Source organism: Simochromis diagramma, unplaced genomic scaffold, assembly GCF_900408965.1.
Source record: "Simochromis diagramma unplaced genomic scaffold, fSimDia1.1 OVJJ01000302.1, whole genome shotgun sequence".
Classification (NCBI taxonomy): Eukaryota; Metazoa; Chordata; class Actinopteri; order Cichliformes; family Cichlidae; genus Simochromis; species Simochromis diagramma.
In genome coordinates, this window is record NW_024386792.1 from 4,715,549 (window position 1) to 4,728,808 (window position 13,260).

General features: G+C 40.5%; 1 protein-coding gene across 8 annotated transcripts in view; it reads left to right on the plus strand.

Annotated features, from left to right (window-relative positions):
- inpp4b (inositol polyphosphate-4-phosphatase type II B) overlaps window positions 1–10,927 on the plus strand; it is a 179,484-nt gene extending 168,557 nt beyond the window's left edge. For 7 of the 8 annotated variants that reach the window (XM_040023896.1, XM_040023898.1, XM_040023899.1 and 4 more), the window contains one exon: window positions 1,982–2,170. In XM_040023896.1, the coding sequence (XP_039879830.1) occupies window positions 1,982–2,156 (175 nt within the window). In that variant the 3' untranslated portion in view covers window positions 2,157–2,170. Of the gene's footprint in view, window positions 1–1,981; window positions 2,171–8,545 lie in introns of those variants that run through there. The other variant, XM_040023897.1, reaches the window with a different exon arrangement.
- The last annotated feature ends 2,333 nt before the right edge of the window (window positions 10,928–13,260 follow it).

Consider the following 13,260-nt stretch of genomic DNA (forward strand, 5'->3'; position numbering starts at 1 on the left):
GCAGGTGATGGAATGAAGACAGAAACTCTTAACGACACAAACACAGCTTTAATACAATTATACAATTGATTTATGACCTGTTTTACTGAGTTACCAAACTCCTAGAACCTTTAGTAATAAGTAACATTTTAACTGATGGGATGGTTTACAGTGTGCAATCAGGACAAAAAGGTTCTTCCTAAAACTGCAAATGAACAGAAACAATGTAAAGCCGTGAACCAAAACAGTACCAAATTATATTCAGTGAGAACCCCAGTTAATTAAGCTTGTGACTGCAGAGATGTATAAACTGTGAGGGGAACATTTTAAAGATAAAGTTTCTGTTTTGGGTAGGCTAGGGCTATTCTTGTGATATTTGAAAGATTTGCACACATGCCATACGGCTGCTTTACCGTAGGAAGAAAAGGAATAGTCAGTATAGTGAATTTTACAGTGAAAGGACCATGATGGATATCTAAAATGATAAAACGTCAGCGTCTGTTGTCTCACTCATTTTCACTGAGAACAGTGACTTTTTCAAGTTGGATGAATTTTCACCTGATGTCAGTGCATGAAGAAATACAGATGGCCTCAAATGACACAGTAGTTAAAGCATGCATTCATTAATGCTGCAGGTTAAACAGTGGTTGCAGACCACAACATGACCAATATTGTTGCAACCGGATGCTTGGAAGTCTCAATACTTTTGACACGGGTCAGTCAGCTGTCAGTGTTTTATAATTTTCCAGTTGATGATGTCAAGTTGACAATTACTTGACCCCATTCTCTTCCCTTAGAGATAATACTGAGATTAAAGTTGATAAATCTGCTGCTAGAACTTTACATTCACAGTCCAGCAAGAAATTATTCGATTATAAATAGTCATTCAGAAATTCCTCCACAAATAGTGACGTAGTAGCTGCACAACAGCATTTTAACTCCCAAATGACGGCCTTGTTTTAACCAGTTCAACCAACTGACAGCCACTTGAGTCAAGCCCGTAATGCAACTAAATGCATTGACATGTTGCAGATATAAGTGCAGACTGACTCCGATTGACTGCAGCTTGTTCGCAATCTGTCTGCATGTATGAATTAGACAGCAAATATTTGCAAATCTTCAGAAATCTGTTTACAAGTGCAGTCAGTGAGATTGTGACTCTCCCCATCTGTGCAGTTGTTTTTTTAATTGAAAGTGGTTCCAAAATTATTTGCAATCAGACACCAAAAGCAAAAGAATTCAGTAAACAAAGGTCATTTTAATGAATTTATGGAAAAAAGCAAAAAGTGTTGCAGATAGGTTGCAGAATATACTCGTTGACAAGTGTATCCTGCAGCCAGAGTTCACAAGGGTACAATAAATCTTTCAAAGAAGGGAAAAGGAGATGGGAGGTACTGGAGACAAAAGCTGAAAGACACAGAAGGACAACAGGATGATCTGACCGACTGGAATATCTGGCACAAGTGAAAAGATATGAGGTGGGGCAGACAGTTCAGAAAGGAGAAAAATGAAAACAAAGGTCCTCGCTCGTCTAAGTAATTCCACTATTTGCTAAACATATTTTAAATGCTGCTGACAGTGATGCTAATCTGTCCTAAGCCTGATGTGAATGATTTCACAGAAAGGAAATCAGCTATGTGAAAAAACAAGTCTCATGTTTCAAACTGCTGCTATAAAAAAGATTGTTTACTTAGGACCTTGTTCATACTTCACTCAGGCCATTTCTTCATGGCTTACACTGCAGTGTTTTTCATGGCATGGTTCTCACACTTTTACTCCACCTGTCACTGTCTACTTGTCTGTGGCTGCTATTGTGCATTCAGGCTGTACTAATACCTCTGGGTCTAAGTGGGCCTTGTGCTACTAGCCCTGTCAGGTCTCTTTATCAACTGACCTTTCCTAGAAAGCCTACTTAGACAGCATCTATACTGGACTAACACTATAGTGTTTTCACACTCTGTCTCTGTTCGTTCTGTTTTCATTCTGATGGGCACTCCTGCAGTCGACTGACCCAGGGAGACATTGGGCAGTGGGAGGACCCTGAGGCTGGCGCCATGACAGAGAACAAACCAGCATCACGACACTTTTATCCCATTGCCCTGCTGCTCGTTAGCTCCCACTTACTGGTTGTGTGGCTCATTTTAAGTCTTGTTTTTCTGCTTGCAAAATATCAATAAACTGCTGACAATGACATCTCTACTCACTGCTTTTCTTCCTGTGTTCACTAGTTCTTCTTTTCAGTAGGGGTACTGCGGATTAACGGGTAATAAGCAAATAATTCAATGTCAAACTCAGGCTGTAGGGCATTAACGTCAGTTGTTTTTATCTGACAAGAAAATGCCTTCCTGAGAGTTACATTGAGATCACACTAACTGCCAAAAGTATGATTATGAGACTGTTTCCCATGGCTCAAACCAGACTCCTTTTTTTTTTTTTTAATCAACAGCAAGAATGCACAAGTCCATCCGTCAGTGTACTCTCTGACTACTCATGGTCATGAAAGGACATGTTACTTTCAGCAATGTGTTTTTGACTATATTTTTTTTTTACACGTATGGCACAAATGTGGCGTAAGCACACATTTGTGCACACTCCCTTCTTTCCCAATCTCGTCTTTTCATTTGAAACGCTGTGGGGGTGAGGGCAGATCGAGCAAATCTCGAAAGCTAGATAACTTATTGAAATGCCAAATCATTTATTTTAGGAAAAGCAAATCTTTTTAGCAACATGTTACTGAAACATGCTGCTGATGTCAAACTTTGTATCGGCACTTTTTTTGTTGTTTTTGTTTTTTTACAATTTACATTTTATATGTTTTCTGTATCAGCTGTTCGCCACAGTGGCTCAACTTATATATTTACTAAAACACAATATTATTTATCAGATCCAAGCATTTCATGCTATAAAAGCTAAACAATCAATCAATCAATCTTTATTTATAAAGCACTTTTCATACAAAAAAAATGTAGCACAAAGTGCTTTACATGGTTAAAAGCAGCCCACCCCACCCTCCAACTCACTCCCCACACTCTCATTAACATAAACAATGTGAATACACACATATCTCCCCCCCCCCCCCCCCACACACACACACACGCACGCACACACACACACACACGCACACTTAAAGAGTAAAATTGGGCTGGGTATGCATGAGCCAAGTGAGGAAACACTATAACAGGGAGCCGTCTGCACTGGGAGCCGGTCACAGACCGCAGCCTCCGGGCTGGGCACACAGCAGGAGGGAGGCAAAGGAGCCCCCCAGCCAGGCTGAGAGGACCCCCAGAGCCCCAGCAGCCACGGTCAATCACAGCCCCGGTGCAGAGAGCGCCCTCTGAGGAAACACTGGAGACATGACACAATAGGATATGTACAGGGTAAAACGATAAAATAAATAAGAACGGGATACAATAGAAATAGAAATAGAGTAAGAAGATTAAAAAATGAATAAGAATAAAATCAATAAATATTAGGTAAAGCCTAAATTAATAATAGAAGAACCGGATAGAATAAATAAGCATAAAATAAATAAACGTTAAGTAAAAGCTAAATTAAAAAGGTGGGTCTTGAGCCTGTTCTTAAAAACATGTACGTTCTCTGCGGCCCTGAGCTCCTCCGGCAGCCATCAAAGTAACTACTGAATGCCAGCTATAATATTTAATACAGCCAGTCTGTACTGGGCCCACCTAATGATGCGCGTCTTCACCGGTACATTACTTCTTCTTTTGTTAATTTATGTTTTCCTTCTTTGAGTGTTTTAATAATAACTTTCCATTTCCATTTGATTTATTTCATACACAGCAGATTTTGAATACACAGACTAATCTTTTTTTCCTTGTCTTTTTAACTCTAACTAAAATATCATCAGTGCTTAAACAATGGAAAAAACACAAACTTTGTCCAAAAACCTCTCATGTTTAGCTGTTTCCCACTTTTTCTTTGGTCATTTTAGCCTTTTTGGCCAGGGTGAAGGGAGTATCTGCCATCAAACAAGAAGACAGCCGAATAACTACAACGGTGTTTGCTAGTTCACCTTACGTGCATTAATTTAATAACGTGGTTAGCATACTCAGCGTAAATTACACACGAACAACATTAAGCTACTCACGCAGAGAAGAACAGCTGCTGCTGCCGTCATCATTTCTGCTACACTGGCAGGGCTAGGGGCCAGGACTCTACTCTTCGGGTTTTTGGGGGATGTTGCTAACTCACCCGCAGTAGATGTGCCCGGTGTAAGGTCTCGCAGCAAGCTATCAAATATGGCGCATTTTTCAGCTTTTAACAAAATGCTATACGTCGCCAGGTGTTTCATCAGATTCGAGGTGTTACCTCCTTTGCACAGTATCAGTTAAAGCACTTGTTGCAGGCTGCTGAGTTTGCATCTTTTGCTGTGAAGTACAGCCAGACTTTGACCGCTTCGCCTTGGGCATTTTTAATCTGTAGCTCTGCTGTAAAAGAACGTACGTACCTGAGCCCGCCTACTACGCTTGCAAAGGTAAAATGATTGCCTAGAATCCGAAGTGTATGACATCTCAGGAAAAAAAAGCACCAAAATGTGCGCTGCTTTTCGGTCTGGTTACTACTGTTTATGTCAGATACCGGTACCCATCCCTAGACATAACACACAAGAATAACAGATGGAACATTTTTTAAACATTAGAAACTCTTTTAAATATACAGACATATTAATCAAACAACAAAAACAAACATAAAAATTATTTTGAAAGATCTCTGGCATTTGTACAGTCTAAATAAACTGAAGACAGATGTCTTTGATTGATAGCGTTTCTGTATATGTGGTGCACTGTTTGTGGGGCTGTGTGTTTTTGTTTCATCTTCTGACATGTATTGTCTGCAGTGCATTGAGCTCTTCCTAACCCTGTGGGCATTTCTTAAGTAGTCATACTGTATATATATTGAAATACATACCTCTGCACACATACAGTAAGAGTTGAAATCATAACTGGGTGTAGCTCATGTTCCCACGGCTTCTCATGCACACATTTTTTTGTGCTTGCGGGACTGCAAGAATAAAAAATAAAACCTTTTTCCAGATGACACGTCTACATACAGTGGGGCAAAAAAGTATTTAGTCAGCCACCGATTGTGCAAGTTCCCCCACTTAAAATGATGACAGAGGTCAGTAATTTGCACCAGAGGTACACTTCAACTGTGAGAGACAGAATGTGAAAAAAAATCCATGAATCCACATGGTAGGATTTGTAAAGAATTTATTCGTGAATCAGGGTGGAAAATAAGTATTTGGTCAATAACAAAAATACAACTCAATACTTTGTAACATAACCTTTGTTGGCAATAACAGAGGTCAAACGTTTACTATAGGTCTTTACCAGGTTTGCACACACAGTAGCTGGTATTTTGGCCCATTCCTCCATGCAGATCTTCTCAAGAGCAGTGATGTTTTGGGGCTGTCGCCGAGCAACACGGACTTTCAACTCCCGCCACAGATTTTCTATGGGGTTGAGGTCTGGAGACTGGCTAGGCCACTCCAGGACTTTCAAATGCTTCTTACGGAGCCACTCCTTTGTTGCCCGGGCGGTGTGTTTTGGATCATTGTCATGTTGGAAGACCCAGCCTCGTTTCATCTTCAAAGTTCTCACTGATGGAAGGAGGTTTTGGCTCAAAATCTCACGATACATGGCCCCATTCATTCTGTCCTTAACACGGATCAGTCGTCCTGTCCCCTTGGCAGAAAAACAGCCCCATAGCATGATGTTTCCACCCCCATGCTTCACAGTAGGTATGGTGTTCTTGGGATGCACTGATGGAAGGAGGTTTTGGCTCAAAATCTCACGATACATGGCCCCATTCATTCTGTCCTTAACACGGATCAGTCGTCCTGTCCCCTTGGCAGAAAAACAGCCCCATAGCATGATGTTTCCACCCCCATGCTTCACAGTAGGTATGGTGTTCTTGGGATGCAACTCAGTATTCTTCTTCCTCCAAACACGACGAGTTGAGTTTATACCAAAAAGTTCTACTTTGGTTTCATCTGACCACATGACATTCTCCCAATCCTCTGCTGTATCATCCATGTGCTCTCTGGCAAACTTCAGACGGGCCTGGACATGCACTGGCTTCAGCAGCGGAACACGTCTGGCACTGCGGGATTTGATTCCCTGCCGTTGTAGTGTGTTACTGATGGTGACCTTTGTTACTTTGGTCCCAGCTCTCTGCAGGTCATTCACCAGGTCCCCCCGTGTGGTTCTGGGATCTTTGCTCACCGTTCTCATGATCATTTTGACCCCACGGGATGAGATCTTGCGTGGAGCCCCAGATCGAGGGAGATTATCAGTGGTCTTGTATGTCTTCCATTTTCTGATGATTGCTCCCACAGTTGATTTTTTCACACCAAGCTGCTTGCCTATTGTAGATTCACTCTTCCCAGTCTGGTGCAGGTCTACAATACTTTTCCTGGTGTCCTTCGAAAGCTCTTTGGTCTTGGCCATGGCGGAGTTTGGAGTCTGACTGTTTGAGGCTGTGGACAGGTGTCTTTTATACAGATGACGAGTTCAAACAGGTGCCATTCATACAGGTAACGAGTGGGGGACAGAAAAGCTTCTTACAGAAGACGTTACAGGTCTGTGAGAGCCAGAGGTTTTCCTTGTTTGAGGTGACCAAATACTTATTTTCCACCCTAATTTACGAATAAATTCTTTACAAATCCTACCATGTGAATTCATGGATTTTTTTTTCACATTCTGTCTCTCACAGTTGAAGTGTACCTCTGGTGCAAATTACTGACCTCTGTCATCATTTTAAGTGGGGGAACTTGCACAATCGGTGGCTGACTAAATACTTTTTTGCCCCACTGTATGAGATGTACGGTTCATTGACCATTGACTCCTGAACTGTTGAGGTTCTTACTATTTTACTTAGAGAACTGTTTTTTGTTATGTTTTGGTTTTTTTGTTTTTTTTAGGGGGGGGGTACTAGTAATTGATATCATAAGCCGTCATTCTCAAAGATCAGACAGTTGCCTTGCTTGCAGCATTACACTGTGCTTCTCTAGAAGTTGTGTAACTACTTGAACTAGCTGAGGCTAGCACAGTCCCAAAAGCTGTCCTCCAACGTGCCACAAACAGTGTCCTGCTTTTGGGTCTACTTTTTTCTGACTTGTGTCTAATTTTAGGATGGAACAAAATGTTTATAACTCACTGAAGGCAATGGGAGACTGGCGTAGATGGAAACTGTGCATAAGGTTAAGGCTGGCCAAGTGTTCCACAGTTTGAGTATAGCAGAGACAGAGACAAACATACATCAGAGTTTGTGTGTGGATCTGTGGAGTGGATGTGATGTACTGCGGAGCTTCAGATGGGAGGGTTGAACACAGAACAGTTGATTTAAATGCCAAGCTAGCTCCACATGGGTCAAACGGTCATAGATCTGTTTGGTTAAGAGTCCTGCTGTTCTGTTAAAAATACATGTTTTTAATGGTTTATCTAGACCGCTGGGAAACTTACCTTCTCCTTTTAGCATTACCCCGGTCAGACTCAATAATATTTCTCAATAGCCATTCAAAATTCTGGATTTGGACTGGTTGAGGGAGGGGATTAACTTTTAATAGTCAGGTGGTTTAACCACATACCTTTGACTTATACACTATATGTTGATCTAAATGAATGCAAGGGTCAGTTTGGAGAAAACAGCTGGGTGCTGATATATATGTGTATGAACCACCACCAACAGCAGCAACAAGCAACAAGCCATTCATGTTTGCTTTGAAATGCATTTGACTATTGCATGAAACTGGACTTACAAATCAAATACTGGACAAACTTCGGTGAAAAAAAATGGGACAACAGAAAATGTCTCATCAGAATTGTTAAAAGCCTTCCTTGTTTTGCATGCCTTTAATTCCCACATGGAGAATGTATGAAAATGTGAATAATTAGCCCATCAAATGGCCTGGAAGTGAGATTTTCTGCATGTTTTCTCCTTGGTGACATTTTGTTTAGTATCCTATCCTGACTTCCAACTCACGAGTTTGGTTGGGCAATTAATTCCCACAGGAGAAACTTAGCCGGTTGTGGAGGCCTGCACCAATAGACTGATCTCAATTGTGCTCAATATGTATTTCACTAACCACGACACTCTCTTGTATTGTTTCACAGCTGTGTGAAAAATCTTCAGTTTCATTTACTTCTCTCTGAGAACCATTTATCCAAGAATACTTGTAAGAACTATTCGCCCCACAGCAGGTTGCACTGCAGGTTTGATTTGACAAAGTTTCACACTAAATTCCCCTCCTGACATAAACCCTTGGGGGATTTGTGTCTCTAGCAAGAACTGAACCAGGAACCTTTCACTTACAAACTAATGTGCAAACAACAACACTATGAATCCCATATTTACTGCATAGTTTTGTGCTTTCTTTATCCCAAAGCAGCCACAAAGTAGTGCACAAAATGTTCAGGTTCTTTTTTTTGTTTGTTTTTTGAAGGCGTGTGTATCATTAATACCACAAACTTAATTTCAAACCTCACTCATGTTTACTTTTTTGTTCTCTTTTTTCCACCTTTCACCTTCATCATTTGATCATCAGAGAAGGATGTCGCATTGAGAATGTTCAAAAGAATATTAAATGCAGGAAATATGCCTTCAACATGCTGCAGCTGATGGCCTTTCCCAAGTGCTACCGACCACCAGAAGGGACTTACGGCAAAGTTGACTCTTGAGGAGAAAAGCCACGTACTGTAAAACTAGTCATTCAGTATTATTCTTCTTTAGTAAATATTAAAGATCATAAATGATAGTATGTAAAATATGCTGTTAATAGGAAACACAGTTGCTGGAGGTGTGTTTGTGTACGTGTGTGTGTGTGTGCGTGTGTGTGCGTGTGCATGTGTGTGTGCGTGTGTGATGAGGGTACATTCATAGGCATTAAAAAAATTGGTCCATTTTAATATAAATGCACTTTCCACCTCACCATACATTGGTCATTAAGCAACATTAAGCAGAACAACTTGTGGGTAAGTCAAAGTCTTACATAATGTGCATATATCAGCGTATGAGAGAGATAACTAGCCTAAAAGAAGAGTTTTCAAGTGACTAGCTATTTTGTTTGTTTACGGTGACCATGCATTTGGACGTTCACTCGGTAAAAGTTAATATTTGGAAACGCTGACCTATGTTTGTAACAGCTCTTAAAGTTTCCGTAATCTTTGCGGACATCCACGTTCCCTGTGGTTTTTCTCCACAGGGAAAACTTTATTTGGATACGTGGGCCTTAAAAAGATAGTATGATGTTAAACAAAAAATGAACAACTTGTGCTGTTCTCAAGAAATCATATCAACATGTTTTTTGATGAAACACAGTATTCAGATTCAAGATTCTCAGTTGGTTTTTGACTGAAGTCTACAAATTTCCCTCTGCTTAACACTGTCCTCTAGCTTTGCACCCCAATGGCAATTTAGCCCATGTTTTATTCATGACATAACATAGAAAACATATCAAACATTTAAACTGAGACATTTTATCATTTCATCATAAAAATTGGTTGATTTTTGAAGGCAGCAACACATCTCAAAAAGTTGGGACAGGGCAACAAAAGGATGGACAAGTAAGTGATACTAAAAGAAACAGCTGGGGGAATATTTTTCAACTAGTTAGGTTATCTGGCAACAGGGCGGCAACATGATGGGGTATAAAAAGAGCATCTTTGAGAGGCAGAGTTTGTCAGAAGTAAAGCTAGGCAGAGGTTCACTAAACTGCAAAGACCTGTGGCTGCAGATTATGAAGGAAAAAAATTCAGAACATCCAAGAAATGCTGAAAGTTGTGTATTAAAAACTCTCATCAAAAGATTCCAAGACTCTGGACATACCTCAGAATCAATACTGAATGCTTGGGATCTCTTCAGGCCTTTAGATGGCACTGCATCACAAACAGCCACAATTCTGTGATGGAAATCGCTGAATGGGCTCGGGAACACTTCCAGAAATTATCGTCCGTGATCACAGTTCAGTATGCCATCCAAAAATTCAGGTTAAAGGTCTGTCATTCAACAAAGAAGTCATATGTGAACATGATTCAGAAACACCGCCACCTTCTGTCAGCCAATGCTCGTTCAAAATGGACAGAGGCACAGTGGAAAACTTCTTTTTGGAGAACATGGACATCCTCCGGACTGAGGAGGAGAGTAAGCATCTGTATTGTTATCAATGCTCAGCTGCATGCCATCAGGATCTCTTTGATGTTATGGAAATAGATCAGTAACTATGGAATTTGTGGCTTGCACATCTGGAAAGGGACCATCAATGCTCCAAGGTATATATGCAGGATTTAGACCAACATATGCTCCCGTCCAGACGTCTTTTTCTGGGAAGACCTTGCATATTTGAGTAAGGCAATGCTAAATCTCACAGTCAAGCTGTTCCAACAGCGTTGCTTCATAGTAAAAGAGTCTGGGTGCTGAACTGGTAGTCCCGATCATTTACCAGCTGAAGACATATCATGAAAGAAAAAAAGCTCACCAATACAGACCCAGGACTGTTGATGCTAGTTGCTAGAATCCTGTATCAGTCACGAAAAAGAGGATGCTACATAAACATGGCCCTGCCCCAACTCTTTGAGAAGTGTAGCTGCCATTATAGTCAAAATGAACGAATATTTTTCTTAAAATACAAAATTTTCTCTTTTTTTCAGCAGGAATGAAATATGGGCTTATGAGATTTGCACATCATTGCTTTTTTTTAATTTACATTTTTCACAAACAACATGAAGGGCAGGGTAATGTTGAACAACTGAACGCAGTTTCTGAATGCTACGGAGTACATTTATATTATTTATTTTTCTTAAATGTTTTTTTATTCTAAGGTTTGATACCTTGGGCTTTTATGCTCGTTTCAAATAATAAGTTGTATGTCATTTGACATTTAGAAATGTCTGTTTAAAATTTAAAAAAAATTAAAAATGTTTTACTGCTGGTTGTGTAGTTTGTGTGTGTTTGTGTGAGCATATCAACATATAGTTTTCACATTTCTTTATATGTGACATGTCAGAATCTCTCAGGCTCTAGTCCAATGCAGAGTTCATGTATTTCCCAGAAAGACATACTGAGTTGCACACGTCACAAATGAATAACTGCCCTCACACATCAGCTCTGCCAAAGTTGTATGAGGACACCGACAGCGTGTTCGTAAGACATCTGACACAGAAAATCCACTTTAACTCAGCCTGGAAACATTTGGAATGCAACTGTAACAAGCTTCAGTTGAAAGCTCTGGAAGGACTGCCAACTGGCAAACTGTACTTATGTTTTTGTTTTACCTTGGTTACACTTCCGCACACAGTGGGACTACTTTTAATTGCTCTTTAATTGATTGATTGTTAATTTATTTCAACATGTGAACAATATACAGGTACATTTAATACTCATTATGTACACATAAAGGCTGGTCTTAAACAGTGTTTACCCTCCGGCTCTGACATGACTGCATGCATTTGGAGTTCAAAAAGAGGTTATGTGAAGTGATCAGCCAGCACTATAGTCTGTATATAAAAGGCGGACACAGTCTAAATCCTACACTACGAAGCCAGATTTTGGCTTATCCATGTGACTTCAGGGTTTTCTGTACTAAATAGGTGGCTCACTTTTTGATGGGGTAAATCGCTGTGGTAACTTACGCTGTGAACATAATCTGCTCTGGAGCAAATTACCAATTACAGATCAACAGGTAAGAAATCATCACTGCCGGCCAATCAATTCTCCATAAAATAGCGTCACCACTCCCGGAAGATCCCTCAGATCCATGTACGTGAACAGTGGGGAGGCCTAAAGTGTTTCCTTAACTGTGGACTACTGAATGAACCGGAAACTGTGTGTCACTTTGCCACAGGAATGTCTTAATGTGGTGACTAAATGTCTAATGGTGTTCTACTTGAGTCTTGTTTTTTTCCACACCCCTGGAAACAGAGAGCACACATGAAGAATACCTATTCAGTCAATCACATTAATTTCCCTTTGACCTGCTACACACTGAAGCAATTTCCACATATCCTTTTATCAGCAGGGAAGGTAAGCTTTAAAGCTTAGATGTATCCAGTTTAAAGTTTTTAGAGCTCTAATCTTTAATATCACCAGTCCACTCACTTCAACTTAAAACTATTAAGTAGAATTAAAATATTTATTGCATGCCCTAAAGCAACAGATTAACTGAAGATTTTTCTGTGGCATTCATCCCGTTATTTTCACAAGTTTTGAGTTTGTTTCGAGATTTATATCACTTTTTGATAACATCACTGGTCTTGGTGGCACTCATAGGGATGATTTTCTGTGGAAGAAGAGTCACATGATCTATGAAAGGCCCATGTGTGACTAACACCACCCCTTTCATGTGAAGCCACAGGGGTAATGCTGGGTTAATTTAATGACTTAATAACCAGCTTCATGTGACCTTTTATCCTGATCTCCAATGTTAGGGTGAGTATCTAGATAACCGAACGATACCCTGGATGTGTTGAACTCTCCTTTTTAGGATAGGGCCATGGCCTCTGAATTTTTAGCATTAGCATTTTGGTTGCAGCCGTGTTAGTTGGCAGAGCTTCCACTTAAACCAAATCCCACAAGTTTTCCATTAATATTGACAACTCCTCAATCTTTCCCTCCTCTCAGGTTAAGAGCGTGAGTGTCATCCTTGACAGAACTTTGTCGTTTCAGTCTCGTAATAGTCGCATCAACCGGTCCACCTACTTCCTCTTACGCAATATCAATTGTCTGTCCCTTCCTTACCAACCCCCATATCCTTGTTTATAGCCGCGTCACTTCTGAGATTGATTATTGTAATTCTCTTCAGTCCTCCTAACAAGGCCCTTCGCAATCTCTGACTCCTCCAGAATTCTGCAGCCTGGATCATAACTCTCACACAGAGTTATGATCACTGGTCTTCAGCAGCTTCGCTGGCTGCCCGTAGATCAGAGCTTTCAGCCACTCTGCTCCCCAACTTTGAAATTCACTTCCTCATGAGATCACGAATACTGGCTCTCTTCCCTTATTCAAGTCAAAACCCATCTGTTTAAACTGACTTACTCTTTAAGAATTGATTCCAGTTGTTGACTCCAATGCTGTTCTTTTATGCTTTGAACCGGGACCTTGGGTTGTAGAAAGGCGCCATAAATAAAAAAATGCACTACTCCCCCCCGATAGAAGTGGCTAGATTTGGATACCACAGTGGAGTTAACCTATGAGCTAATGCTGGCAAGCTTGGTTTGCATGCTACACACAAACTTTGTAGACAGCCTGCAGTTGGCAGATAAGCTG